This window comes from Alternaria atra (genome assembly GCF_907166805.1).
Source record: "Alternaria atra isolate CS162 genome assembly, contig: 29, whole genome shotgun sequence".
NCBI lineage: Eukaryota > Fungi > Ascomycota > Dothideomycetes > Pleosporales > Pleosporaceae > Alternaria > Alternaria atra.
The window spans coordinates 2,141,980-2,169,534 of NW_025091327.1; the positions used below are offsets into that span (position 1 = coordinate 2,141,980).

Below are 27,555 nucleotides of genomic sequence, written 5' to 3' on the forward strand. Positions count from 1 at the left end.
CGGCTCCTGGTCGATTCTTGTTCATCTTGGGTGCATGTTGATTCTTCTGTCATGTGTACACGCGGTATAGCTCGCAGCGCTCAGTCTCAACTTTCATTGTGGTGAACTGATCGGAACTTCCTGTTTCACTTGCGGCCCGTGTAGCCTGGGCTGAATGAAAAGGACTTCTCAGGAGTCTGCGGATGACCTTGCTGCTGTTGTCCACGAGATCGGGACGCTTGCGAATTGTCGCGCGGCGCCGAATATGCCTTGGGTCCAGTTGGAGTACGAGCAACCAGGGAAGGTGTTCCGAATCCAAATCCATGAGCTGGCGGGATGCCGCGCGGCGTTATGTAGGGCAAGGATTGAGGTGAGCGTGCAAACTGTGGGCCGTTGAATGATATACCTCTAACCTGCTGGGAATTCCGGTTGAGGTAGCGAGGGCCGGTAGGCACGGGTGATTCGAGACCTGATGTTGAACCTCTGGGTGTGAAAATTGGCGCGTCGGGTTTGACCTGCTGCCCAAGCGGCATTGGCGCATTGGAGCCCATGCCAACCTGCTGAGAGATCTGGGTCGTATTGACATCGGTCCCTAAGTCTGCAAGGGTATAATGCTTCTCAGAGGGACCCTCTTCCGTCGAATGAGCCTTGCAGCCCGGAATATGCTGGTCAAAGAAAGCAGTATTGTACTTGAAGATTCCTTTGCAATAACCACATCGTATGGCAACGTCCCAGAAAGCCTTGCAAATCTTCAAATGATCGTACATGTCTTTCTTCGTGTACCACTGAAGGCAATGGTTGCACTTGGTGTGCTCGAGCACCTTTCCGCTCTCCAAGGTCCGGTCCTCATGGTTCTCTGCCGGACGTGCTATCCCAATGTCGCTAAAACTAACATCGAAACATGGAAGCTCCATCTTGTGCACCACGTCGTCACGAAATACTCTCTTCGAGTTCCTCATACTCCAGTACTTGTGCCAATACTCACGCCTCTTTCGGTTGGGAATATTTAGTTCACCACCTGATGAAACTGACTCTGTCATCGGCACTGGAGAATGCTCGCCATTATTCTCTCCGGTAGTGGTGGTGTCGAAAAGCGACTCCGACGTACTGTGAGGAAGAGCTTGCTGCTGTAAGCTACCTTGTTGACTACAGTGGGTCGAGCCAGCGGCATGACAGCGGAGGTCATCATCGTTGTCGTCCTCCGGGCCAGTCTGGAGAATGCTTAACTTGGGCAAATCGCTGGTCTTCTCCTTCTCAAGCTGAGCGATCGTCTCTTGAGCGATACTGAGAGCAACATTTGCGTCACGCGCCTGCTGACACAAGGCCTCAACCTCGCTATCCTTCTCCCGTATTTGTTGCTCGAAGGTTTCCTGAAGCTTTTTGAACTGGCTCCTCAATCGACCCATTACGTATTGAGCACTGTCAATGGAGCTGTCCCTACTGTTGATATTCTCTTCAAGAATGACACACTTCCGCGTAGGTTTGTTGAATTGCTCGTCTAGCTTCGTGTAGAATTGCGTGACTTCATTCATCAAGATCTCATTTTCTTGTTGAAGTTTGTCCTTCTCCTCAGTAGCGGATTGTGCAAGCACTAATGCAACAAGCGCTTCGTGATGATTCGTTTGAAGCTCTTCCACCTTCTTGTTAGTAGAAGCCAAAGTGCTCTCAAGGTGGCCGTTTTGGGTGTTGAGTTCGTGAAGCTGGGTCTGCTTTGCTTGGAGATCGACCTCGGCGGCGGCGGCCTGCTTCTTCAGCTCTTCAAGATCTTTCTTAGCGTCCAATAAACTGAACTCATGGCTAGTGTTTTTCCTGTCGAGCTCATCGATTTTGACCCACAGCTGTTGATGAGTGGCGTTGGCGGCGAGCGCGCTGGCGGCTAGCTGCTCCTCGAGCTTGGTCTTGTCGACATTTGCAGATTGGACTTGACTGGAGAGATGGTCATTCCCGAGCCGGACTGCTTGTAGTTGCTCCTGAACTTCACGCTCACAGGCAATCTTCTCATCTCGCAGACCGTTGACTGTCAAATGTGTCTCAGATAACTTGTCTCGGAGGTTGTTGTTTGCTTGCATCTGTGTGTTCCGGTCCTTCACTAAACCGGCAATACGCTCTTGCACGGCTTCGAGACGCTCGATGGTCTCATGCACCCGCTTGGCGTTCTTTTCTCTCTCCTCCTTGGCTTCGTCTAGCTTTCGGATGATTCCATCATTCAACGTGATGATAGCTGAGTTTAGCTTGCTGAGCTGTTTTTTGTCATCGTTGGACTTTGACAGATCTTTCTGTGCCGCTTTGAGATCAGTCCCAATTTTGAGCTTGGAGGCAGTGATATCATCAAGCTGTAGCGTCAGATCTGCTATAAATTGAGCATCTGTGAGCTTCTGCGCTTTGGTCTCTTTGTAGTTGCTATAGGTTTTGTATGCGGAGAAGATGATTCCTGTAATGGCAACTGCGGCTGCAGCAAGGACGAGGATACTACTGTTGCCACTGACGCTAGTAGTCTGCGCTTGCGTACCAATTTGGAGTGCTGTGGTAATGTATTGTGCTCCAGACGTGTGTGATAGAAGTATTGGCGCAGGCGTGATGAGATGTGACGTGGCCTGGAAGCGCGCGTGTGTGCTGTCACTACTGATGTGACTGACGATAGTTGAGAGGCATGGCGTGACCTGGAGGTGTGCGCTTGCGCCGTCGCTTCCGATGCGATCCAGAATATCTAGGAGTTCTGGGGCGCTCTTACGGACGGTGATCTTAGCGGCGGAAAATAGTTCGGGCTCCAGAAGTCCAAAGATCACAGATACCGGGTGGTTGGGGCTCAGTTGCTTCTGAGGGCTGTACAAACCCCTTCCTAATTCGGGCGCGGCGAGGTGTGCTACAAAATGGTTGAGTCGCTTGATATCGATGTCGATTGGCAACCCTCTCTCATAGACGGCAATGACTGCTAGACCCGTAGCGGCTGTAGCAAGAAAGGGCCTGATAACCGGATGGTTCCAGTTTTGCAGTAGAATCGCCAGCTGTCCGCTGTTGAGTTCCGCCATCTTACTGTGCACATTCAATGCGAAAAGGGCATGTATTGAAGTGGTACTAAGCGAAGGGTTGGTACACGGGCTAGCGGGAACGAGGTTGAAGTGCAGTACGGGCTAAGATCTAGCTTGACTACTGTGAGCGATTGAACCCCGGTGGGAATGGGAGAGTCCCGCATAAGTGAAGTGGGGTGGAGATGAGCTTACAAGATTACACGTTCGCGATCGCGATCGCTTCACCGTGAGCGAATGCGTGCAGCGATGGGCGGGGCCACAGTGACCTGTATAAGTCCAACTGAGAGGCTGAATCGAAGGTTGGCTGGCTGTTACCGTGGACTTGTCGATTCTATAGAAACAGAAGAATTTGGGGGAGAGGTCTGCAGAGGTTGGAGCGGAGCGGAGATCTTGCTAGCGCTTCGCCAAGGACAGAGTGAGTAGAAGATTCACATTCACTAGGGGTTGGAAAAGCGCAACAGTGGCGTAGTCCGGTTCACCTCTCAGGTCTGTCTGATCCTCTGTGTAACAGCAAGATTTGCGACGCTATACTATCGCCGTATGGGTTGGTGACACTAGGCTTCGAGCTCAGGGATGCGATGGTGATCTGTGATTCTTGGCGCTACCTTTGGTACATCGTCGTGGAACTTGAACCATAGGTAAAGGGGTCGATTTCAAACCGACACTATCCTTGTAGGTATTCAGTGGCTCACCACAAATACCGTGATGCCAAGAAGCATAAACCCGAGAAGCCTTACGGACACCGCCTCTTTCGCCGTTCACCACTAATACTCCTGTACTTATCTGCCAGACTCTAATACAAAACGCAAATGTGAGACTTCGAAGTGAAAATAGATAGTAAAACATCTGTATGTATGCAGGATATCGCGTCGAGCGCTCCGCATGACGAATAGTCCAGTGCAGCTGCGGTACGCCAAGCGATGCAGGAGTAAAAAAGGATGCAGATACGTTTGATGAGGATTGTACCAAGTGAATGAACACTAATGCTACAACAGGGGTTGAACAATTGTTTTGTTTTTGGATGGATTGAGTCGGGAATACGGAAGTAGCTGCGGCTCTTGCTGCTAGGATGTCGCAGAAAGGCGCGAGCTAAGCATGATTTGCCAAGTTCTTCGTAGGGAAGCTGATAGGAGCGGGCAGCCGAAGTGAGAGCATACTGACATCTACATTCAGCCTAATTGTTCTCCAATGAGCGTGTTCGGTAGACCGTTGGTAATGGGATGTAGGATGCTCTCCTGATGTCCATGGCGTGAGCTTGAAGGCAGTCACGCAGATTGGCTTTCCGTATCGACACATTCGCTGCCGGAAGTTGTGCTAGAATCAAGAGGGGATATTATCGGGCCAGTACCTAGTACACGAGAGCCCATTCGCAGTCCTTTTCATACACCTTGACCATGGAAGTTTCTGACGTGATAAAGTCCCTCATCTTCCTCTTCCAAATCATAAGCATCTACCAGTCATCATCGCTGTCCTCCCCTGCAATATCTCCTCCTTTAATCCTATCCACAACCCTCTTTACACCCTGTTCCACGCTCTCGCCCTCAATCGCACAGCCTTCGTGCCAGACGATGGCATCCATGACACCATCCATGAACCACATCAGCGTCGGTACAAAGCTTACATCCAACATGTTGCCTAGCTCTGGCAGTGAATACATGTCGAAGCAATAAATGTCGACCACGTCGTACTGCTCGTAGGATGTTGACGGAAGTAGTTTTTGCAGGGCAGTAGCCACCTCATTAGTTGTTTCGTCTTCGGGCCAGTAGGCTAGTAGAACAGTTTTCCCTGCTGTGGCTTTGATGCAGGCTGCATATTCGGCTATGTTGGTGATTTGGGAGAAGTGTGCCATTGTGATAGGATCTTGGTGGTCGTCGAGTGGTCGTAGGGGAAGTTTGCAGATCTGGGGCTAAATTATTAGCTAAGCTAAGCTTTAGCTAGTTGCCCTTGGAGGTCCCACCTAACGCGCCCATCCACGCTCTACCAAATGTTCAACATGCTGCGTCGAAACAGCTATTTGACGGCAACCCGCCATTCGAACCCAATGGTGATGCGAGATCTGTCTTGAAGTCTTGGTCACTGCAGCTCGGTAACAGGCGTGGTGGGGAGGCTACATAATATGTCGTTGATTGCGCTCTGAGCGTCGCGTCATGCATAAGTTACTAGGTGAGCATTTCGGACGACAGGAGGGTATAGTATCAGAGACATGGGCATGTAGCCCTTGAATCGGTAACGAATGCTATGTCAACACGCTGAACAAGGTAGGTCGCATACAGCATTTCATCTGCGCGCACCAGTCGCTGACAGACAAGTAGCCGTATCATAAAATCTCCGCCCTGACCGAAGCCTTCCTCCATCCTTAGCCCTTTCGTCGTCGAATACGTTACGCGCGACAGTCGTGGCCTTGATAGCTAGTTCGGAGAAGACCTCCCCCCACCTACTGTGGCAGAACTACCGCGTCGGGCGCGTCGACATCATGACCCTAAGAATGCCAAATATCAAAGACATGCAGTAAAGTTGCTACCGGTCAATATATAAAGGACTGTAAGGAACGGCTACAGCTAGTACAATACTGGTGGAACAAGGGCATTGGTTCATGGAACAGGATAAGCGAAAGCATTTGATGCTGATACCGAGGGCTGTGGAGCAGATGAGCGATCATGTAACCGTGGTGCGAAGTCATCGGTTACGTGCAGCAACGGCGACGTTGTTTTTTATATCGTAGAACGCTGGCTGGGCGGTCCATGCCAGAAACGCTTCCAAGAACCTAGAGGCTAGAACGTGCACAAAATTCCACAAGAAGACTGGGGAGGCTTGCGATGAAAAACGGAGTGGATATATGATGGCATCTACGCGCTTTTTGCAACAGTCTGCGCCCCTTTTCCCTCCATCTGTTCTACTCAGCACCAATACCTCGCGTCCTAGTAACAGTGCTAGTCACCGTACTGGTCCTAACAACCGCACTACTGACTGTCCTCGTAACCGTAGTACTAGCAGGTCCCCTCGTGATAAAGCACGAGCAAGCCGACGAGATTTCCCCTGGACCGAGGCCAAGCGAGATGTGGACCCCACCAGGGATACCGAGCGAGATATCGAGTTGACGCTTGCGCACTGGAAGCTCAACGGGGCAGGCGGCGTCGTAGAAGGTGTAGGGAGACATGGGGTTGTAGTTGGTGTTATCCGTCCTGTAACACAGTGAGTAAAAGGTGGCTTGTAATCAAAGGAATAGACCTACGCGTTGACATCGAAGAGCATGCAGTTCGCTTCTCCGTAGCCAAAGCTCTTGCACTTGCTATCAGCCTTGCAAAGCGCGCTGCAAGCATCGAACGTGTTCTTCGTGCCGCTGGACTCGAAGTAGTACGCTGGTGTAGTCTTGACATAGGCAACGATTCCGCAGCTTGGAGCGCCTGTGGGCGTGCTGTAAAAGAATTAGCGCTGCACATGATATGAAATGTTGGAGCTTGGCGACTTACGGGGACGGGCTCGAGACGAGAGTTGAAGACACCACTGTGGAAGAGGGCTGCACAGGAGTGGCTGAAGAGGATGGCTTGAGCGACGAAGATGAAGATGGCTTTGGGGTCGAAGACGAAGATGGTTTTGGAGTCGAAGACGACGAAGGTGGCGGTGGAGGAGATGAAGATGTTGGCTTCGATGTCGGCGTCGGTGTTGGCTGAGGAGTGGGTGTAGGAGTAGGAGTTGGAGTAGGTGTCGGCCGGACGGTGACTGTAGTCTTCCTGGTCGTCGTAGTTGTTGTGGTGTAGCCACTGGTAACGGTGGCTGTTGCGGTGCCCGAGCGAAGGATGTTGCTGCAGAACAATGCCGCTTCAGACGTATGTCCTTCAAATCCGTCGAGACCGCAGTCCTCAACTAATCATGCGTTAGACCACCCTCTTGCATGAGAAAGAAGTTCATACCATCTGGATATCCCCACTGTCTTCTTTGACGGCCAGACGCTTCTACGCTCGCAGCAAGAGCTGCAGCAAATACGACGGAGAACCTCATATTGTCTTTTTCAGACACCTTGAATGAGACGGGACTTTTGGGGAGATGAATTAGTACTTGAATCGACGCTGAACACGAGCATCAACTGGTAGAGTCTCTACTTATAGGCAATATCTAAAAGTTTCGACTGCGAAATTGTTACAGTAAACGAAGCGGCTGAGCTGTATGTTGCGTCTCGCATTTCATTTGAGATAGATGAATTGCAGACTCTTTGCATATCTCGGTGATCTGGCTCAGGCAAGGTGGGCCAGAACGCGTACATTGCTGCTACCATAGTAAATGAACACGAGAATGTGACCGCCTTCCGCCGGCAGATGTTGCTCGACACATGTCTACCGAGCAGAGGTTTGCGCTGCTTTCTGCAGTCAGGTATGTGGCTTTTCCGGCGCTATGGTCGAAGGTTGAATTGACCAATCAGGAAAGCTCCTGAAATTGAGAGTGAAATATCGAAAAGTATGGGGAATTAGGCTTAAAGTGAGAGACGGACAGGGCTGCCGCAGTTGGAGCTATTATCCCTACGAATCCCGGCAAAATACAATTGCGTCGAGCCATAGCATGAAAATTGCAGCACAAAAATAGCGACGATGTCCACCTAATACGGAAACGAGCGCTAGATCTCTTCGCTAAGCAGCATACATATCCGATCTAACTCCTGAAATCAAGGGATCTGTACAGCTTTGCACCAGCAGGTGTGATCCAGATGTTTTGAGCCATCCACACCCTATACCTAACCAGGTCCGGACCGACGCGGACGCAAAACTTCGCGTCACGAAAGAAGGCAAGAGGAATTCGACTTGAAGATTTCTATACACGCCCAACAAGGTAATGATGAAGCGTACTATTCGAGGCGAACGACAAACCACAGCCGCTTCGTGTTGTCCAGATGGAACTTCAAATGGTCTCTACTTAGCGGCTTGAGTTTGGCTTCCACGTTGAACTTGATGCCAAGATCATCTCCTATATCCTTCCACATCTTTTTGAAGCTTTCGACATTATGCTGATACATCGTGCCTGTAGGGCCAATCTTCTCAAGAGGCTCAGTGGCTCCAACCTGACGACCGAGTATCATCGAGCCTGGCTGCGGACGTAGCAACGCGACAACGGCTTTAGAGACTTCGACTTGTTTCTCGTATCCCCATAGATGGAAAAATGATCCAGCGTAGACCATGTCGATCTGGCCTTTAACCTCCGTGAGCGCCGACTGGGAATCGAATATGTCAGCTACCAAGAATTTTGTCTTGAGCTTCTCGCGATCTTTGAACAGACTGTAACCCAAATCGATAAAATCTGGCTGCAAATCGCAGCCATATATGTTCTCGGAAGGTGCGCCACCGTTGGCGAGCTGTCGAATGGTCTGACCGAAGCAGCAAGCCATATCTAACAGCTTTTGACCTTTGCGTAGACGTTCGACGATTTCATCGTACTCATTTGGAAGTTCAGAAAAACTTGGTTTGAGGAACCGGAACTGCCCTATACAAGGATACGGATGAACCTTCCAGGCCTCATCACGAAGCTTGGTGACATGGTCGAGTACGTCATCGGGTGGGATTCCGCTCCACGTTTCCAGAAGCCGCTGGGTTTCAGAAGGAACATGGTCGTGCGAGGGATTCTCTTCGAACTAAGAAGGAGTCGTATTCTGAGTGTCTTTATGTTCGGCCATTACGATAATGTACAAGTATTTTATAGAACTGGGAAGACAGGTGTGTGGTATCTATGTGCTAGCGTCAGGACGTCGCGCTAGTACTTATTTCCGTGGCCGCTCATCACACCTTCACCCACAGACTCCCTTCCAACTCCACGAGTCACAACCTGCTCTTCGCACGCAACACGCAACTTTTCGTTGTAAGAAGACACCGAGCTAGTTATGATTCTTGCACCTAATGCGCTCGTCTCCGGAGTTGCTCGGATGGGCGTTCACTAATGGCTACGGAGTTTGTACTGCTTTTCACCAAGATCCACTGGGATACACCGAGATTAGCGCTGTCTGCAGTCGAGCGAGACCCAATATTTCACGACATCCATGAGTGTCCCAAGGCACATTGATGTAATCCCTATGTCTGCTTGTCGAATCGTCTGGGAAGTACTCCGGGACGCTATCACCCTCTCGACGCATACAAACGATCCCGATGATTAGCCGCCCACCACCGGATAACATTAGAACAATGGCGTCCTGAACCCATTACTTGTTTGAGCCGGCCTTTCGATGAAAGCGTAAAGCAGAGACCGGCTAGATTTGGCGCTCTGAGCTGTTAGAAGAAGAAAAGAACCCTGTATCTGATCTCCTCGTACAGCTGAATTTCGAAAAGCAAGGTTTCACAATGTTACTCACTAACGACGTACGGGAATCTGAACACCACTGTCGTCTTGCCAACCGCACTATATCTTGACTGTGGCGCCTGAGCTCATCGCCAGAACTAACAACCAGGTTGTTAAGAATCATCAGTCAAGAGAGATGTGGAGCTGTGCTCTCTGTGTAACCCAGCAAGATTCCGTCATTCGTATCACGATGCGGCCCGCAGACTGATTGGATCTATTCTTGGTGGAGGAATACTGCAGCCGAAATGACACATTTCTTCTCATTGAAGGTGTCATTGTTAGCGAGCCTGACGACGACCCGCACGTATGGTCGTGGGATACATCCCACCTGTACGTATCCATCAACTCCGCTGCTACGTCGCCAACAGTCACATCCACATCGAATGCTAACCTGTCCATCATGACAGCAATACTTCCATAGCGATCACGTCTTCTTCCCAACACATTCAGGGCTCACGAACCCACATTATCCAGGTGACTTTTGACGATCATGTACATCCTAAGCCAACAGAATGGGTGTACACGGGGACGACGTTAGGGGAGACTAATGTAAACGCATCGTTCCCTTCCGACGTATTCTTACATGACATAACCAGCTCGGCACTTGCTTTACGTTGTTGTGTTTCTAACACGAGTGGGAGGTAGAGAGAATCATATATAATCATGACTGGAACCGGTGAAAAATGTTGGCCATCTATTACCTCCAGTCCATCTGCCATACCATCTACGAAATGGCCGAAAAGGTGCCCAACACCTCTGGATGCTTCCCCTCTAAGAGCATTACTGATACCGAATCATGTAAGTTGCAGGAAAACGAGGGGGGCCGTGCGCCATGGTTCACAGTGGCAGGTTCTATCCTTGTTTACTACGCCTCATTTGGAGTGATGAACAGCTTTGGCTTCTTTCAGAACTACTATAGTAGCGACTTCCTTGAACGGACACCGCCATCGACTATCGCGTTTGTTGGAACGCTCCAAATGGCCCTCATGAATTTTCTGGCTGCTCTCTCCGGCGCTCTTTGCGATCGATATGGTGTCAAGGTAGGTACCCTTCTTCAGCTTTACTTACCGGAGACTTATAAGGGTTAGTACCTCTATCTTGGTTCAGGCGCTGGTACTACTCTGGCCCTCATTATACTCTCGTCCATACATCCTGGCCAGTTTTGGCTAGTCCTTGTGACGCAAGGCTTGCTCATGGGTTTGACTATAGCTTTTGGAGTGCAGCCAGCACTCACGGTCGTAGGCCAGCACTTCAAAGAGCGACGTGCGTTGGCTATGGGTCTTGTTTCTACAGGTTCGGCACTGGGCGGCATCGGTTTCCCGCTAATGTTCGACCAACTGCTGCCGAAAGTGGGCTTTGCCATCTCGCTTCGTCTGGCTGCTGTCAAGATTGCGTACGTACCAATTCCGTGCAGGTCGTCCATCAGCTAACCAGCGAAGTGTTTGCTACTCCGTCGCTCTGTGTATCTCCACAAGCAAACCCAGTGGCAAGCCCCACCCCAGAAGTCTTGCTTCGCTCATCGATTTTAGAGGATTTCTTGACAAAAGCTATGTTGTACTATGCATCGGCACGTGGTTTGCGATCCTCGGCCTTTGGATCCCCGCATATTATCTCAAATCCTATGCCAATGCAGTATACGCTGGAAACGCAGTCAGCAAGTACTTCCTGTGCATGTTGAACAGCTCCAGCATTGTCGGCGCAACCTTCGGTGGCTTCATAGGAGATCGCATCGGACGATTGAACCTACTCTGGCCCGTTACTCTCGTCTCCGGCTGCTTATGTCTCTTCTTATGGCTGCTCAGCAACTCTATGGCTACCCTCATACTCTTCGTCTGCGTATATGGGTTCTGCACTAGTAGCGTAACCGCTCTTCCACCCTCAGTAATCGGCCAGATCTCATCCGATGATAAATTGGGAGCACGCATAGGCGCCTTTTACAGCGTCATCGCCATTGCGAGTCTCATTGGTACGCCTATTGGCGGTGCACTCATCACGGAAGATAAGACGAAGGATGGGTATCGATGGTTGATCTTATTTTCGGTAGGCTATTTTCCAAGTATCGTTACATGGCCGATACAGTCACTGATAAGGAACAGGGAGCTGCGCTCATCATCGGGTCGGCCTTCATGCTCGGCAGCCGTCTACTACACGATAAAGACCTGCGCAAGAAGTGGTAGCTGTTCGCCTGCGCTATATTCTCCACCTCAAATAGAGTCCGGATGCACGACCTTCCTGCACAGCACCTCGCATCGACACTTGGGTGGCCAGAAGTCATCTTGAATGATCACTCGCTCTTCTATCTCCCTATCTCCCTTTTCGACACCGGGTTCAACACTTTGTTCTAGCGCTATGCCTCCCATGTCTTCCCTGTACAGCTCTTCAAGCTCCTCGGTAGTCATCTTCAGGTCTCTCGTAGCATACTCAAGGAGCTCGAAGAATCGCATCTCCTCCTCATTGTCAATGAAACCATGCATCTTGATGTCTCTGAAGGGAGCCAAAACCTCAGCTACTCTCTCATAGATGAGTCGATGCAAGATTCGAGGGCAGTTAAAAGGCTCGCCGTAGAAGAGTCTGACTGACTGTTTGGAGTTGTCTTCTAGAAAGCCTTTGACATCGGGTAGTTTGATGGTAAGCTCATTGAGATATGGTAGTCGCTCGAATACTTCATAGTCTAGGTGATACGACTTCCAGTACTGTGAGAAGGATCCTGCTGTGACCTTGAAGAACTGCAGGGAGTCCATAAAAGAGAACTGGAGATACAGTTGGCGGATGCCCTGACAGAAGGTGGCGTATTGGTCCAAATGCGGATAGATCTTCGGGAAAGACTTGTATGCTTTTGCCAGCTCTCGGGTTTTGTCGTCGACCGGCACGCCATTTGGCTCGATCATCTGCATATGCCTCCCCAAGCGGCGGATACAGCTTTTGAAGCTGTAAAAGTCCTTGGCTACGATGCATAGTCCGTTGCTGTGTTCCAAACTGCTACTTCCCACGAAGCATAGATGTAAAGATAACGCGCGGACTTGGTGTGAGACGCTGAGGAGGGACTTCCATTTGCCGAACTGGCCAGTGACTTCGGGTGCGTCTGCAACTTTCTGGCACCCCGAGTTCTTGGACTTCTTTAGGACCGGTGATGGTGGAGAGCGATGCATGCAGAACTGAATGACCCGCTCCTTCAGTTCTGTAGGTAGTTGCATCCAATTGAAAGTCTGGCCGTTGGCATTCCACCATTGGAATATGACCTCGTCGCCCACTAGCCCCTCGTATGTCGGGAATAGGATTTCGAGGAATCGCCTCAGTGGTACGAACTTGTTTTGAACAAAAACCTCCACCTCCTCTTCGAGCTCCTTCAGTTTCCTCCTTCCGCGCTTCTGGGCTTTTGGGCGACACCCAGCGATGTGTGGACCTTCGCCGAAGTTGTAGAAGCCCACCCAGAGCACAAAGCTGCGGTCAACCTCGACGAATCGGTCCGGGTTATTGGCATAGACCGCCTGGTACACCTCAATTGGTGTGCTAAAGTGAGCTGCAGATCGAAGGCAATACTTCGATACCGCTTCTCGGATCTGATCGACGAAAGGATGCTGAACTGACAGAGGAGCTTTCCATTCTTCGAGTGAGAACTTGAGGCTGATGTTCATGTTGATCTGTAGATGAGGTGTATATAGTGGTGGTGTAGGTGGTTTGGTGAGCCTTGACTGTCTGCTCATTCTTGAGGTTGTGTGGTACGCTTACAGTGTCGAAGGACAGTAAGCGGTGCTAGAGTTCTGGTTTAGAGACGATGAACAGAGTATCTATACAGAACGAGAATTGAGGCTTCCTCGAAGGTGAGGGAAGTTTGCACTAGCAACAACGCTAGACATCAGGCAGTGACCCACACCACACGGTCATGCGTAAAGTGAGAGAAGCAAATACAGTTGCTGCTCCTATTGTATTTTGCCTCTTTTTACGCTTATCGAGCAGTAACGGTGTGTACCACACGTCTGGTAGTGGCGATGAAGGATCGTTTTGAGGGTAGAGCGAAAAGTATGAGAGTGACATACTTCATCAAGCTACTGTTCCTGCAATACCAGACGTCTGAAACATGTTCTGTTCGCTTTCGAAGGACACCGAGGCTTCTGTTGCGCTATTTGTTTTCCTTTCGTGCGGACTGTCTTGTCGGTAACACAAAGTCGCGGCGAGTACCTACCTGCATGGTTGCACATAGCAGCCTTGGAGCCTCATCCTCCAGAACTCAAGTAACCTGTTAAAGCACACTCAAAGCAAGCAACAACGAAGATTTGAGAAGATATGTACCTCAAACGCTACACCTTGAGCAGAGCCTCCTCTCGACTTCAAATTCACTTCCTCACGACTGAGATGTTGCTCAGAGCGTACATTGTATGTTTCTACCATCATGAGATGAAGCGCTTACTTGACCAGCACAAACCTGGTTAGTCCTCCATTTGTACTCCCAAAACGTCCACGGGCTACACATTTGATCCGACTCATTTCGCCAATCACGTTCTACACGGATAAATCCTTCCGCCTCCATCACACCCGCTACTGTTATCTCCCTTCTCGCGATTCCCGCTCGATCTACTTGATAGATCACTTGCGACCGGCAAAATGAAAACGCTGGGCTTCTTCTATGCCCTGTCTGGTGTCCTCAGTCTCGCCTTCACTGCGGTCCCAACCAGGTGTACCAAAGACGGCGTCTATTGTCTGAACTCTGCCGGAATCAACAGCGACGTATTCAATATTCTCACGTGCAAGAACGGCAACACCCAAATCATGAGCAAATGTCTTGCGACGGAAACCTGCATCGACAACCCCACACCTCACTGCACGCCGAAGAGCAGGCCGCAGATACCATCGCTCGTCACGCCCAAGCCTATTCCCACTAGCGTTCAATCAATCACAACCTCGGATACCATCCTACCAACTCCGCCAGTTTTCCTTCAGGTCCCATCCACGGTCGACGACCCCTTCACCAGCAGCACCAACACCATACAGCTAGCAGCGCGGCAAACCCAATCACCCTTCCGCATACTCATTTTTCCAGAGACGAGTATACGTGGGAAAGGCACATCATTTGACGTCGATCGTTGCATCCCGAATGCCGAGATCCCGTGGCCGATCCGCTCCCTGGTTGTGGAACGTTACTTCGAATGCATGTTCTGGGAGAGGGATGACTGTTCAGGGAGAGCGGGTCCGAGACGAAAGGAGGGGAGCGCTAAAGATCGTAAGATCATTGGGGATGTGAAGCTTGGGTTTGAGATCAAGAGTTTGAGATGTCAGGCTGTTCCGGGTTGAAGAGTGAGGAGAGCATATGCAATTGCGACGTTGGATAATGGAGGGGGCGTGCGGGTTTTCCAGGGCCAGGACTGGATCACGTCGAGGAAAACAGATTTGGATAGGACCAAAGTACGTGCCTTTGTGTACCAACTATATTGCGTTGTGTTCCGCATGGAAGAGTTGAACTCTCTAGTTGTACGATCTTCTCTTTGTTAGCAGTCGCAAGTAAGATGGTCTTAGATCACTTACACGAGCCACTTTCCAAAATCAATAATAACACTGCATCTCTCATGCATCATCGCTTTCTACCACACTGGGGTATATATAACATCCTTGTCTTCTCACTCCGTACTCCTTTTGAGATGTGACGGGTCCCACCCATGACCTCACCAGACCTCCTCGGCGCTGACCTCAAATTTCTCCCCATCAACCCTGACACACTCCCCTTCCTTATCCCTACTACAACTCTTCCGCATATCCAGCGCGTCTTCGCCGTCGTTGTAATAATCCTTCACAACCCTGTAAACACTATACCCCATCTTGCGATACAATTCCTTCGCAATCTCATTACTCCTGCGCACAAACAAATCGACGAACCACGCGTTCGCCGCGTCGGACGAACGTTCCAGTGCAGATGACAATGCCGTCGCGTGGCCGAGGCGGCGCGCTGAGGGTGCAACAGTAAGGGCGGTGATGTGGCCATGGTAAGGGAGGTAGTTTGGGTACTGGACGCCGGTGGTGGAGGGTTTGTAGGGTTTTATTGGGGGTTCGAACGGCGAGGATTCGAGTTTGCCTAGGACTGCTATCGTGTTAGCATTTATCTTGCGTCTTTGACACAAGATTCTTGTAGGCGAAGCACGGAGAGTCGTACTGTAGCCTTCAATCTCCCCGTCCATTCCTTCTATTATCTGACATAGCTCGGGCCATTTGGTCAGGTACTCGAGGTAGAAACCGATGTTATACGTTTCCGTGAGGTGGTCGAGGTTGCATTCCGATATCCGGAGGAGGTCTGTTGGGCGCATTGGCCGAATTGTCGCCATTTTGCCGTGTATGGCCTGTTCTGGCACACAGCGACGTCAAGGGTGGTGGTGGCGTGGGCGTGGATGCGAGTTGTTGGAGGGATGATGCATGGCACTCCCGCGGGGAAGTCTCGCTTAGACTCGCTGGCCTGCTCTTGCTGGACGCGCTGGTCACTTCCCTCTACTCATCACCTCAAGACGCCGGAACTGATATCGTATAAGATATATTATGAGTTATCCACATATGGAATCCAACGCCGATAACAATGTTATGTCTGAGATATTGTTACAGAATGGGTATAGAGCAAATCAACAACAGCGCAGTACCGCCCGACCACCCGGTCTATGTATCCCGTCATCTTCTTTCTATATGCAATTGATTAAACCTGGTCTCCAACCTCATAGTGCCTGATGGAATTCAGTATACTCTTGTGACGCCATTCCTCTTCTCCACACGAACGGGCGTTGCCGTTCCAAGCGCTATCTCTTCCTCTTCCTGAACGGAAGTCAGCGGAGTTAGATGCGGAAAGAGTCAACACTGGCCTGGGGACCATTGACAAAATCCTTGACCGACGAAGAAGCCGACCGTAATCCGCGCTGGTCGTAGCTCATTGGGCTTTGCGCCCGGTGTGGACTTGATGGGTTGCGCAAGGCATCGAGGTGACGGGATACCCCATTTCCATTCGCATAAGGAGATGCCCCGCGCGAAGACTGGGAATATGAGCTGTTATCGTTGCCATAGTCGTCGGATCGGGGAGTTTGGTATGGTCGCGACGCTTGTGTTAGATTGTTGCCGCGAATGTCGTTGGGAATAGGCGGTGCTTGGCGAAATCTGCGATGCGGTGCAGAATGTTCTTTCTCGTCAACGAGAACAACCATCCATACGCCTACTGATCCGTTCTGACCGAGCAAAGGGGTACAGTGTATCCACCGGGGTCGGCCTTCTTCGTACGAGTCTTCGAGGTCTGACACGGCGTGCGGTAGCCAGCGAATCTTCGCCGTGACACCGCGTGACCCGTCTGAGAGCGCGTCGCTGAGAGACTCTCGCACGCGGTTGCTGCCACCGATGCGATCGAGGAAACGTGATTGGAGGATACCTGGGACGCGAAGGGACGGAGATGTGAAGAGAATGCGCAGGGATGGTGCTGGGCGCACAACAAGGTACTAGTGCATGTCAGTCTCGTCGTACCGTCGCGCATCAAAGGGCAACCACTCACATGTCTGTACGGACCAGATAGCCTACCGTCTGGCTTAGGCGCTGGCTTCTCAGCCCTGTCAACATCATACGTCGACTGATCCTGTATTAGCAGTCTGGGCTTGTGTTGCATGTTCGCCTCGTCCTGCTCTTCCAAATGTTCCCTATGCATATTGCCGCCAAACTTCCGCACTGTGTCCAGTTCCGTATTATTGAACATCTCACTGAGTGCTTGGAATTCATCCTTGGGTTGCTCCTTTTCTTTATGACCCTCTTCCTCATCGAGCATGCGCCGGAAAGCCTCGAGATCTGTGCTATCCTTTACGAGGCCGGAGATGTCGATTTGCGCTCCAATGAAGTAGCGGAGATTTCCTCGTGAGTCGAGAAGAGGCGCGATCATTAAAAGATTCATGAATGGCGATCCATCACGGCGACTATTTTGTGGTCAACTAAGTGCTAACCAGACAAGATCGCAAGAGTTACTTACTAGTTCAGGAAGACTTCACTGTGATCTTTTCCTTCTCGAGCAGCTATTCCAAAGCGCTCTACACTGCTCCGGTTTGTCTTTGGACCTTGGAGAAAGCGGCAGTTGCGCCCAATCGCGTACCCAACACCATACTGCGTCGTACGATGAAATTCTAGTTTCAAGTTAACGGATGCTCACTTTCCATGCGGAAGGCCCACTAACCTTCAGAGGCGAAGATGATCGGGTTATCGGTCCTGGATGGGTCTGTCAGGCAGAAGACTTCGGCCAGACCCTCGCTAGCCTCACGAAGCATCGGAGGTAAATTCCCTGTAACACGCTTCGCGATGCTCACGCTAACGACTTGGATGAAGACGTGCGTAATGAACGCCGGAAGATCGTCGCGGACCAGGACATCAAAGGCCCGATTGGCCTTTTCTTCCAGGACTGCGTTCATTGTAGTTCGTGCTGGAGTCTCGGTGAATTCTAGTCCAGGGATGGGTTCCAGCGCTTCTGCAACGGCATTGGCATAGCTGATAGCTCGTAGCGCTTTCAGTGCGTCAAGGTAGTAGATCAAAGTAGGAAGTGATTTGGGTCGGGCGACGCTCAGATACGACGTGAATCGAAGCAGTGATGCAGTATCGGCGAAGATGGCCTGCAGATGCTCTCTCGAAAAAAGTTGCTCGGATCTGGTCTCGAGCGAATATTGAGATCGAGCGTTCTCGGTCGGGGCGCTGACGAGATCAAAAGAATGGGGATCGTCTTCCAGTAATGGTGAAAGTCGATCGCCGTCATCTATCATCCCACCTTTCTGTTGCAAAGGCGCAAGTTGTTGCGTCGTAATGGATGGTGCTGCAGACTCGTACGACATCACAGAGTCGGCTGAGCTTCGTGTCGTGGTAAGTTCATTAATAGCAATTCGTGATGACTGTATATTTTGCGGCACTGCACTGGATGTGCGTGACATGCTTCGAGCACGAGACTGTTGCATGTCTGGTGTCGGTGTCGAACGTCCGTTGTTAGGAGATGATGGCTCTGCGCTGAGTCGTCTTTGCAACGATATACGCTTTTGGTTGGCGCGAGGAGTGCTGGAACTGTATGGGAGTGAGTAAATAGAACGAACTGTTTGAAGAGCAGATTAAGTACCTGGTCCGAAAGGGGATATGGATATCCTTTCTTGTAAAGTCTATCTGTGGTGCAGGAGCAGAAGTATCGTCATCCGAAAGCCAACTTTCATATCGCTCGGGATCAACCGGTCTAGTGACGGGTGAAAGAGGGGCACTCCTCGTAATTGAATTAGATGCATCTTGCATGGTTGCGAAGTCGAGGACCAGCGGTTCATTAAACGCACCGCCACTACCGTTGACATTGGGGTTGGCATCCGTATCGGGTGCCATGACGCTATCGACATACGCTGGGGCCAACTCGGTTGAGCTCCCCATTTTGGCTGGATTGATAGTGATGTTTGAACTCCTAGCAACGTCAGAAGACTTTTTGGAGAAGAGCACTCCATGTGCTGATCGCATCTTGTTCTTAAACATGGCCATTGCAATCGTGAAGGCTAGGTACAACGCCGCGGACGTTGAAAAAAACAAAGGTAACAAGTGCGGAAGTTTGATAAATGGAGAGCGGCAACGGCAGCGTATTGGGGAAGAAGACGCAGATCGATGACGGAGAGAAAGTATCTGGAAGGTAAACATACCGGAGAACCCAGTAAAAACTGACACGCTCAATAGGTCCCTTGTCTCTCAGTAGTTTGGGTACTAGTCGGTCGCCTGGCTGCTAAGATGTCGACTCGCTGGCGTCTGTTTTGGGAGCTAGAATGATCGCTTTGGTTTGGTAGGCTAATGTTCCTGCAGTAAGGATGCCGATGCACCGATAGTGTGGGCTAATGCAAGGCACGCTTAAGATGTCGGCGATCGTGAGATTTGCTGTCCGCTGCAAAGAATCGAAGATTAAGGCTCGAAGACTTCAAATAGGGTCTCGTATTAAGACAGGGGTGCAAGATAATATCGACAGAGTATCGCCCAAGAACGATGCAAGCTGAGATCGATGGTTGATCTGTGAATATCGTTGGATAGTCGAATACGTTGATGTTGTCGCAATCGTTGCAGTCGTCGCAGTCGAAACAGAGTTAGGAGGTTGGTCAGCGCATAACCAATCCCCGCATTCGCTACAAGTACATTTTGTGCACCTCGCGGCATACTTTACATCAACCTGTGACCCCTGTGCAGATCTTCAGACCGCCATGGCTAAAGAGACTCCCGCGGTCTGCATCGTGATGTGTTCCGTGGTCGGGATTCATGTCCGACTTTTGTAGCTGTCATGATCCTGGACGTATTTTCTGAAGGAACGCCAGGGTTTCGATCTAGCTAAGTGCAGTCGTGATCCGTGCACCCAAAGATCCCAAGTTACCCGTGCCCCCTATACGACTACGATAACCTCGGGATGCCTTTCCAACCTCATGGAGGCTCTTCCGAAAGTCTCTCTTCAGCTGTCAGTTGTCAACCTGTCGCGCGTCCCGTAACTCTTGCGCTAGACAAACAGGTTCAATCCCCAGACTTGCGACTTAGTATTATGGACAATATATCACTCTTCCTGCTCATGGCCGAATGGCACCGAACACATCTCCACACTGTGTCATCGCATTCGGATTGTCGAGTTGCTCGGATTTGACATATCCAGGTTGCTATCTGACTCGACTTTGCCCGATGTGGTATGTAGCGCATTACTCGCAAGCTTGCGTCAGCGCAGATCTTCTTTTGCGGAAGTCCCTTGCATGAGATGGTTTTCTTGGGGCATGGATGTGTAACTCCACTCTTGACGAGGGATGCTCTGGTGTTGAGCTTCACGGCGTCTCAACGGCGAATTAACTTTGTCTGTTATCCCACTACTGTAACCGAGCCGACAACGTTACGGCATGACGTGTATTGATCTGTTATGAACTGTGGACCCACGGTAGCTGTAGCTGACCTCGACGTGTCGATGCAGGGCGCTTTAATGTCCGAAAAAATTCGGCTGGGTTGCTTTTGTGCTATTGTCCGAGAGGCCATTGTTCCTTTTTGCGGGTGGTGGAGCAAGTGCTTCGATGTCAGCGCGGCACGTGTCGTGCGTGGGTCGGCGCTGGCTCGCGCTATGTGGGCTGAGGAGTTACGTTGACAGCGTCGCGTGGCAGCGTCATGCACTCTTCGTTGACAGTATCGACTAACCTCCACTAGATGCACAACGATGCTTGGAAGCCTACTGTTTCATTGCCACAGCGTGCAGCCAGCTGCGCAGCTAATACTATAGTATACACCAACCGAAACGGCTAACCCCGCCAATTTGCAACCAACGAAAAGATGCGCCTAGATCCGAAATCTAGAAGCCTACACTGTTAGCTTTGAGGCAAAGCAAATCGATGGAATCGTCTGAATCTAGGAGACCCTCGCAGCTCGGGTACACGATTCCCTTGAACTACCCTCTTATTTGGCTTTTACAATTCACGTCATTTTAATATGGATTCCCGGATACGCGTCGGTAGCAGCCGATGAACCTTATATCAAACCTTCCACTGCTCCGAGTTCTGGACAGTCACGTGTGGCCTATCACTCTGTTACTGTGATGTCCCTACCAATCAAAGAAATTACCTCTCATCTCGTCAGTCGAAGCGAATATTGGACAACGTAAGAATATCAGACGACAATAAGAGCGCACTATTGCGTATACCATCTTCCCATACAAAAGATTTTCACATGCCTCCAATCCTGTGTGTTGACACACAGCGGAGGATACCCAAAAGTATTGGGCAAATACGTTTGGGAATTACACGAAAGTACAACACAAGGTTGCTGTACCTAAGCGTTCTTCTTGTATCCTCAGGCGGGTTGGGTAACAGCATCGCTTTGCCAATAATACCCATCATCACTGCTGTCCTATCATCAAGGAGACGACATCACGATACCAAGTAGCTAACAGCAGTTTGTTGTATAAAATGGCCGATCATGGCTTCAATCCCTAGCGATGTCTGTGTTGTACTACCGCCTTGCATAACACCGTTTTCGTTGTATGGAAGCGCCGTGAAGCATTAGCCTGGATCAAGCTGCCGGTTAACGATAGGAAAAGAACTGCGGGAGCAGAACAAACTAGCGTTCCCTGACAGGCGAGGCAACTTTTGGAGATAGCAGAGTTATACGCTTGGTAATTATGCCGAGAGCCAAGGGGATCGCGGCGCATTGTAGCATTGCTCGACGGCACGGGACTACGCTAGGTCTTTTCAAGTGCCATCTTGATTTCTTTCTTCGGCCACTCTCCAAAGTTGATCGTACGATAACTCCACATCTGTGCACCAACCTCCTCAAGGTACATTCAAATCGGATGACCATTACCCAGAACCTCGTTGATCGCAACATCCGGTTGCTTATCTCGGTGCTCTCGGTACTACCCATCCAACGCAGAAAGAACTCCGGCAAATGACCGAACACCAAGAGAGGGGTGCCTTACTAGACGCCTGAATTCCATTGATTTGTCACAGTTCCAACGATGTTTGTCCGACGGACAGTTGTATTCAAAGCAGTGCAGCAGTAACATTGCTCTGAGTGCTCAGTCTAAGGCGAAGTCAAAGAGAACGCGACAAGCGACACCATGTTAAGAAAGGCACAGTGCACACTGAAGTTGGCAACAATGCTGAAGCTAGAAAGACCAGCGTTGACGTCGCAATTAACATCCTACAAAGCCATGCTGCGCCTCCCGAGCCAGAAGTACAGTACGTATCAAAGTCGAGCAGACTGCTGAGACCAGAGACATGAAGGAAGGTAAATCGTGGTATATCACGAGGGGATCAGTGGCGTCCTCGGACATTCCACAATCAAGTCCCCATGCACCAACAGAAGACGAAGATTTGTCCTCGCCTCGCGTTAGAATGCCCATACGATACAATGGCTAAACAATGAAGCGCGCTTACGCTTGAGGTGGACGACTGGAGCGGCTCACGGCTAGATCCAGACGTAAGAGCATCACTCCGACGCAAACGCGGTAGCTCACCTAAAACCCAGAAACATCGAAGCTGGCCATGATCCTTCATCACCACCACGAAAGTCGCGGTGTCATCCTCTAATGACGTCAATGTATATCTTTCATCTGGACACCATCACAGGGTTTCGGCGTCACTCCTAGATACGAATGCGGCCACTGGTCCAAGAATCAGATGATATCCGAGATATGGGCACTCTCACCACCAATCAGGCCATATATCGAAGAACCGAATAAAATCGCAGACGTGACTTCTTTTGGCAAGACAACTGCGTTGCGTTGCCCTCTGAGCAGCTTTCGAAGTCGAATCGGATGGAGAACCAAGGATATGTTTGGAAGTACATCGTAGGCTTCCGTCTCAGCACTATGATCCGGCGAAAACACACTAGTCCTTATGAAGACCAGACTGACGATTGTATGGGTATTCAGGTGTACGGGAAAGGTGTTCACCGACATTGAATATACATAAGGATCAAAAGCGATACCGACATAACCGGCATCAACGTCACCACGCTGCAATTCCAAAGCCAGGTTATCGTAGTCGACATGCTGTAGCACGGTTTTAGCCAGGCCAGCCTCGAACATGCCCAGGTGTGAGGTTGCCATTGTTCCTTCACTAACCGTTAATGTCCTAGTATTAGAGAAATAGCACCAGATTGTCCACATGAGCAATTTCAATCTTTAGCACCAACATCTACTATCTTCTGCTCGGGGTTTTGCTCGTATTTAGCTCTCGTTGATGGGCTTTCTCGCTATAAGCTGAAAGTGCTGGTGAGAAAAAAAACGCTTATGGATATGACGGCAAGCAAACTAATACCTGTGGCATTCTAGCAAAAGAACCTTGGAAGGTATTATGCTGCCAGGTTCTAAGCTCTCTATTGCTCCTTGTACCCTCTGACAATGTTGATTACGGCAGAAGTTTCGCGATTGCCACTTCCTCACACCTTAGCTGCTACGAAGCCTACATCTTTTGAGCTGGTCTTTCCAACACGAAACTATATCCTGAAGGTATTCGCTGTACCTTACGGTGTAGTAGGTCAAGGCAGAACCGAGTGGATACCCTTGTGGCACATATCGAGGAGGCAAATTACCACTATTCGCCCGCCATGGACCGTGTGATGCAGAGCAAGTTGTTTGAGCTGCTTAGGCATAGAGATGTAAATCGTCGCTGTTCTGCCGTACCATATACCACGGTCGTTCATCTGCTCGTGGTCATGACATGATGTTGTCAAGATGACAGCCATGAACGTAGCAAGAGTAGTCCGACATACAGCGGCGTTGTACAGCACAATAGCGTGGAGAAGTAACAGCAGGAAGAAGCCGAAGGTGCAGGATCTCATGTCAATAATCAAAGCAAGACAAGTAAGGTTGCGGAGAGTGGTGGAAGGCGTTAATTTGTCGTAGACAGTCATAACAGGAATGGCTAAACACTACAGACGAGCGAGACACTGCATTGACTGGGATTGGAAGATGATGTTTATTGGCGTGAGGGGTCACTCAAAGCCATGTTGGCACACCACTATATCTGCACCATGGTATCGCCGCTTTCCATGCGTAAGAAAGTGCAGAAGAGAGAATAATCGAGAAGTCCGAGAAACCACGCCGTTGACCATCCGTATCCCATTTTGCCAGCCAATACACCCGAGCCAACTGTCGCCGTCTAAATGTAGGTCTCGTAAGGGATGGGTGTGATGTTCTCTGGCTTCTGCTCCTTGAGGCTGACGATGTGCTCGGCACGGGGCTGTGCGGGCTGGCGCTTCATCTGCTGGGGCTCGCCAGTCTCCTTGGCCTTTTGTTGCTTGGCGAAGTTGAGCTTGACGCGCTTGAGGAAGTCCTCTCGTGAGCGGGAGTGGCGGACGTGCTCGATGCGGACGTTGATGCGCTTCTCCATGTATCGGTTGCCGACCTGCTTCTGGAGGATGACACCGACAGCAGACTTGGTGACGTTGTAGACGATACCGGTCTTGCCGTGGTAGACCTTGTAGGGCATACCCTTCTGGACCGCACCTGTTTGTTTATAAGTCGTCCGCCTTCAATCGCTCTCGCTGGGTTTCTGGGTGTCTCGTACCGTTGGCTACGACATCGACGATATCACCGACCTTGTACTGCTTGAGGTAGGTCGAGAGAGGGATCATACCCTTCTTCTTGAAGTCCCTCGAGAAACTGTCGCAGCGTCAGCAATCGTCGCATAGGCGTCGCAATAATTCTCTACGTACGCATAGCGCGTACCCGCGCGGAGACCGGCTGCGTGACCCATTGTGTGTGAATTTGGGCTGGTGTGTTAGTACGGCGGAATTGAGGTTCGTGATGTTCAAGAGTTCTATTTCGACTTGCACTCTGTGATTCCTCGCTTAGCGGCGTTAGCGTTTTGTGAGGTCCGTGCGCGCCCACCTGATTTTCGAACCTCGAACATGAAATCCAAACTCCAACTTGGACAGTCTCCTCCTCATCGACAACCACAATGGCGCCTCCCCGTTCCTACTCCAAGACGTACAGCGTCCCCCGTCGTCCTTTCGAGTCCGCTCGTCTGTATGTGATACCCCATGGCCACTGAGCGAGAGCGTGCTCCGCTTATGTCTGGGACACAAGTTAATGTTGGGTTAGGGATACTGAGCTGAAGCTCGTCGGCGAGTATGGTCTCCGCAACAAGCGCGAGGTCTGGCGTGTCCAGTTGACTCTGTCCAAGATCCGTCGTGCCGCTCGGTGAGTTCTCATTGTTACCGCCTGTGCGCAATTGCTGCGCAGTTTGCGAGACACGAGTTTACTAACATGTTGCAGTTCGCTTCTTACTCTCGACGAGAAGGACCCCAAGCGCCTCTTCGAGGGTAACGCCCTCATTCGCCGTCTCGTACGTGTCGGTGTCCTTGACGAGTCCCGCATGAAGCTCGATTACGTCTTGGCCCTTAAGATTGAGGACTTCTTGGAGCGCCGTCTCCAGACCTGCGTCTACAAGCTCGGTCTTGCCAAGTCCATCCACCACGCTCGTGTCCTGATCCGCCAGCGCCACATCCGGTATGCACTTGCTCTTGGTTGCTCAAAAGACGCGCAGCTAACAATTTTATAGTGTCGGCAAGCAGATCGTCAACGTTCCCTCCTTCATGGTCCGCCTCGACTCCCAGAAGCACATCGACTTCGCTCTGACCTCGCCATTCGGTGGCGGCCGTCCTGGCCGTGTCAGGAGGAAGAAGGCCAAGGCCGCCGAGAAGGGCGGTGACGAGGATGCTGGCGAGGAGGACGAGGAGTAGAATATACGCCAAAAGGAATGATTCACGGATGATCGGCGTTCGGCATGACGGGATGAATCTCTTCGACAGTTATCCTGTCCTTGAAAGCACTATATCCCTTGTGGGTCTGGGCCGGTGGATGATCTACATATACATCATGTAGACACTACCCAAAATTTTCAACTGCCATCGTCTGTCTCAGTTCACTCATGATGTCCGTGATCAAGTACATGCTCTATAGCCATGTATTCATCGTTGAGAATCCGCTCAAGGTCCCTGTGCTGCTCTGTTCCTAAATCGAACAAGTGAAAGAGCCCGTGCTCTCTGGTCTGTAATCCAGAGCTGGCAGTGCACCCTGCAGGTAATTTGCGTTCTTTACTTCACAGAAACGTTGATACATGACGCAGTAAATACCTGTCGCCTACCATGCGCCCACATCACAACTCATGCAATACAAACGACTGATGTATTTCCGTCATGGAAGCCGTCGATTGAAGTGTTTGGATGTGTTCTTTACTATATAATATCTCTAGTACTCAGAATCATCAGTATACAACCGCGTAACTGGACTAGGTCTCCTTCCCTCGGACGAACTCAATCCAGCCGCAACCCTCTCCTCGCCCACCTTAGCCCTCGCTTGCTGCATGATCCACAGTCCTGAACTAGTTCCCAATCGTGTCGCGCCAGCCTCGAGCATCTTCACGGCGGTGTCCAAATCCCTAACTCCACCACTCGCCTTAACCTCCATCTTCTTCTTGCCTACTTTGCGCGACGCGAGGTATTCTGCCGCGGCCACCATGAGCTGCACGTTAGGAAGATTCGCGCCTGGTCCATTAAAGCCCGTAGACGTCTTGATAAAGTCGAAGCTAGCAGCGGCGGCAAGATGAGACGCTGCCAAAATCTGCGCAGAGTTCAATTGCGAAGTTTCGAGAATGAGTTTGAGCGTTGTTGGGGCAGGGCAGAGGCTTCTTATGCTAGCCAGTTCTCTGTAAATAGCACTGTAGTCTGGGATTTCTCCCGCCTCTTCTTCGCCAATGTCGCTGGCTGTGCTGCTTCCGGCGTTGATGGCCGTGTTGGCGGCGGTAATGCTGTCGATTGCTGAGTCTCGGGCACCGAGAATGTGGTCTGCTGGTGGGGAAGCAGGTCGATTGTGCTTAGTAAGGAGAGAGTAGTTGAGGACGACGTCGAGTTCTGCGGCACCTGCTGCTACGGCGGCACGTGCTTCCTGCAGCTTGTAGTATGTGTCTTGTGTTCCTTCATGGAAGCCAACAACGCAGGCTACGAGAACGTCGGTACCTTTAAGGTTGGAGACGCAGCGTTGTACATAATTTAGGCGGACGCAGACCGACTGTGGAACGTGTTAGTTGGGTGTTATTCAGTGCTGTGCCGTGCAGCACGTGTCTTGCAGTTTCGTAGCCAAAATATCCAACTCATCCTCGACTCAAGCCAGCATCAAACCTCCGGGAACAGACATACCTTGAAGTTCTCCGTCCTTGCCTCACTGCATAGCCCATCAATGACCGTGGTCGTCGCGTCCAACTTGAGAACTGTGTGATCCACCGTCTTAGCCAACTCTTTAAGCGCTTCCTCTCCATTCCTCATCCTTGGACCTTCATAAACCTTCTTCGCCCTCGCCCCACTGTCCACCTCTTTCATAACATTCTTGATCGTCTCATCGATCTGCGCCTTCCACTCCTCGTTAGTATACCGATCGGTCATCATCTTGATAGGGTTCAATTTATCGTCGCTGAGATCCGGGTTAGCGGCTAGGAAACCGCGGATCAGAACTTCGGATTCCGTCAAAGGGATGGGGTGAGGATTGGTTGGAGCCTGTCCTCTCACGCCTGCTGATGATGAGGTAGACATTTTACGCGACGCGCTGACGCGTGTTTGTTGATATTAATATTGATTATTGACTGGTCTACTTTAGTGCCAGCCGGAATGTGAGCCGCGGGGGTGCGCGAGCGAACGAACGTGCGAGTGGAAATATTGACGATGACGTGGGGTGGCTTGCTCTCGACTCGTGTCCGCTCGTTAATTGGAATAAGGA

The 27,555-nt window shown here is 50.7% G+C and overlaps 12 protein-coding genes across 12 annotated transcripts; 4 read left to right on the top strand and 8 right to left on the bottom strand.

The window, feature by feature from the left end:
* Nucleotides 1–125: 125 nt before the first annotated feature.
* On the bottom strand, nucleotides 126–3,008 carry ALTATR162_LOCUS9035 (uncharacterized protein; the record flags this gene model as incomplete). The annotated part of the gene is made up of 1 exon (XM_043316668.1): nucleotides 126–3,008. The coding sequence occupies one exon, from the start codon at nucleotides 3,006–3,008 to the stop codon at nucleotides 126–128; it is 2,883 nt and encodes a 960-aa protein (XP_043172603.1).
* A 1,450-nt stretch (nucleotides 3,009–4,458) lies between these two features.
* On the bottom strand, nucleotides 4,459–4,857 carry ALTATR162_LOCUS9036 (uncharacterized protein; the record flags this gene model as incomplete). The annotated part of the gene is made up of 1 exon (XM_043316669.1): nucleotides 4,459–4,857. The coding sequence occupies one exon, from the start codon at nucleotides 4,855–4,857 to the stop codon at nucleotides 4,459–4,461; it is 399 nt and encodes a 132-aa protein (XP_043172604.1).
* Nucleotides 4,858–6,451: 1,594 nt separating this feature from the next.
* ALTATR162_LOCUS9037 (uncharacterized protein) lies at nucleotides 6,452–6,904 on the top strand (the record flags this gene model as incomplete). The annotated part of the gene is made up of 3 exons (XM_043316670.1): nucleotides 6,452–6,668; nucleotides 6,767–6,835; nucleotides 6,888–6,904. 3 exons carry the CDS (start codon nucleotides 6,452–6,454, stop codon nucleotides 6,902–6,904), a joined length of 303 nt encoding a protein of 100 aa, XP_043172605.1.
* A 941-nt stretch (nucleotides 6,905–7,845) lies between these two features.
* Nucleotides 7,846–8,382, bottom strand: ALTATR162_LOCUS9038 (uncharacterized protein; the record flags this gene model as incomplete). The annotated part of the gene is made up of 1 exon (XM_043316671.1): nucleotides 7,846–8,382. The coding sequence occupies one exon, from the start codon at nucleotides 8,380–8,382 to the stop codon at nucleotides 7,846–7,848; it is 537 nt and encodes a 178-aa protein (XP_043172606.1).
* Nucleotides 8,383–10,006: 1,624 nt separating this feature from the next.
* Nucleotides 10,007–11,500, top strand: ALTATR162_LOCUS9039 (uncharacterized protein; the record flags this gene model as incomplete). Its single annotated transcript, XM_043316672.1, has 5 exons — nucleotides 10,007–10,121; nucleotides 10,167–10,363; nucleotides 10,412–10,716; nucleotides 10,763–11,363; nucleotides 11,420–11,500. 5 exons carry the CDS (start codon nucleotides 10,007–10,009, stop codon nucleotides 11,498–11,500), a joined length of 1,299 nt encoding a protein of 432 aa, XP_043172607.1.
* Nucleotides 11,501–11,527: 27 nt separating this feature from the next.
* Nucleotides 11,528–13,027, bottom strand: ALTATR162_LOCUS9040 (uncharacterized protein; the record flags this gene model as incomplete). Its single annotated transcript, XM_043316673.1, has 1 exon — nucleotides 11,528–13,027. The coding sequence occupies one exon, from the start codon at nucleotides 13,025–13,027 to the stop codon at nucleotides 11,528–11,530; it is 1,500 nt and encodes a 499-aa protein (XP_043172608.1).
* Nucleotides 13,028–13,925: 898 nt separating this feature from the next.
* On the top strand, nucleotides 13,926–14,612 carry ALTATR162_LOCUS9041 (uncharacterized protein; the record flags this gene model as incomplete). The annotated part of the gene is made up of 1 exon (XM_043316674.1): nucleotides 13,926–14,612. One exon carries the CDS (start codon nucleotides 13,926–13,928, stop codon nucleotides 14,610–14,612), a length of 687 nt encoding a protein of 228 aa, XP_043172609.1.
* A 368-nt stretch (nucleotides 14,613–14,980) lies between these two features.
* On the bottom strand, nucleotides 14,981–15,634 carry ALTATR162_LOCUS9042 (uncharacterized protein; the record flags this gene model as incomplete). The annotated part of the gene is made up of 2 exons (XM_043316675.1): nucleotides 14,981–15,393; nucleotides 15,454–15,634. The coding sequence occupies 2 exons, from the start codon at nucleotides 15,632–15,634 to the stop codon at nucleotides 14,981–14,983; spliced, it is 594 nt and encodes a 197-aa protein (XP_043172610.1).
* Nucleotides 15,635–16,129: 495 nt separating this feature from the next.
* ALTATR162_LOCUS9043 (uncharacterized protein) lies at nucleotides 16,130–18,713 on the bottom strand (the record flags this gene model as incomplete). The annotated part of the gene is made up of 5 exons (XM_043316676.1): nucleotides 16,130–16,777; nucleotides 16,831–17,242; nucleotides 17,296–17,446; nucleotides 17,497–18,365; nucleotides 18,418–18,713. 5 exons carry the CDS (start codon nucleotides 18,711–18,713, stop codon nucleotides 16,130–16,132), a joined length of 2,376 nt encoding a protein of 791 aa, XP_043172611.1.
* Nucleotides 18,714–23,941: 5,228 nt separating this feature from the next.
* Nucleotides 23,942–24,538, bottom strand: ALTATR162_LOCUS9044 (uncharacterized protein; the record flags this gene model as incomplete). The annotated part of the gene is made up of 3 exons (XM_043316677.1): nucleotides 23,942–24,288; nucleotides 24,350–24,444; nucleotides 24,498–24,538. 3 exons carry the CDS (start codon nucleotides 24,536–24,538, stop codon nucleotides 23,942–23,944), a joined length of 483 nt encoding a protein of 160 aa, XP_043172612.1.
* Nucleotides 24,539–24,742: 204 nt separating this feature from the next.
* Nucleotides 24,743–25,526, top strand: ALTATR162_LOCUS9045 (uncharacterized protein; the record flags this gene model as incomplete). The annotated part of the gene is made up of 4 exons (XM_043316678.1): nucleotides 24,743–24,810; nucleotides 24,886–24,984; nucleotides 25,060–25,293; nucleotides 25,346–25,526. 4 exons carry the CDS (start codon nucleotides 24,743–24,745, stop codon nucleotides 25,524–25,526), a joined length of 582 nt encoding a protein of 193 aa, XP_043172613.1.
* Nucleotides 25,527–26,034: 508 nt separating this feature from the next.
* Nucleotides 26,035–27,371, bottom strand: ALTATR162_LOCUS9046 (uncharacterized protein; the record flags this gene model as incomplete). The annotated part of the gene is made up of 2 exons (XM_043316679.1): nucleotides 26,035–26,853; nucleotides 26,982–27,371. The coding sequence occupies 2 exons, from the start codon at nucleotides 27,369–27,371 to the stop codon at nucleotides 26,035–26,037; spliced, it is 1,209 nt and encodes a 402-aa protein (XP_043172614.1).
* Between the last annotated feature and the right edge of the window lie 184 nt (nucleotides 27,372–27,555).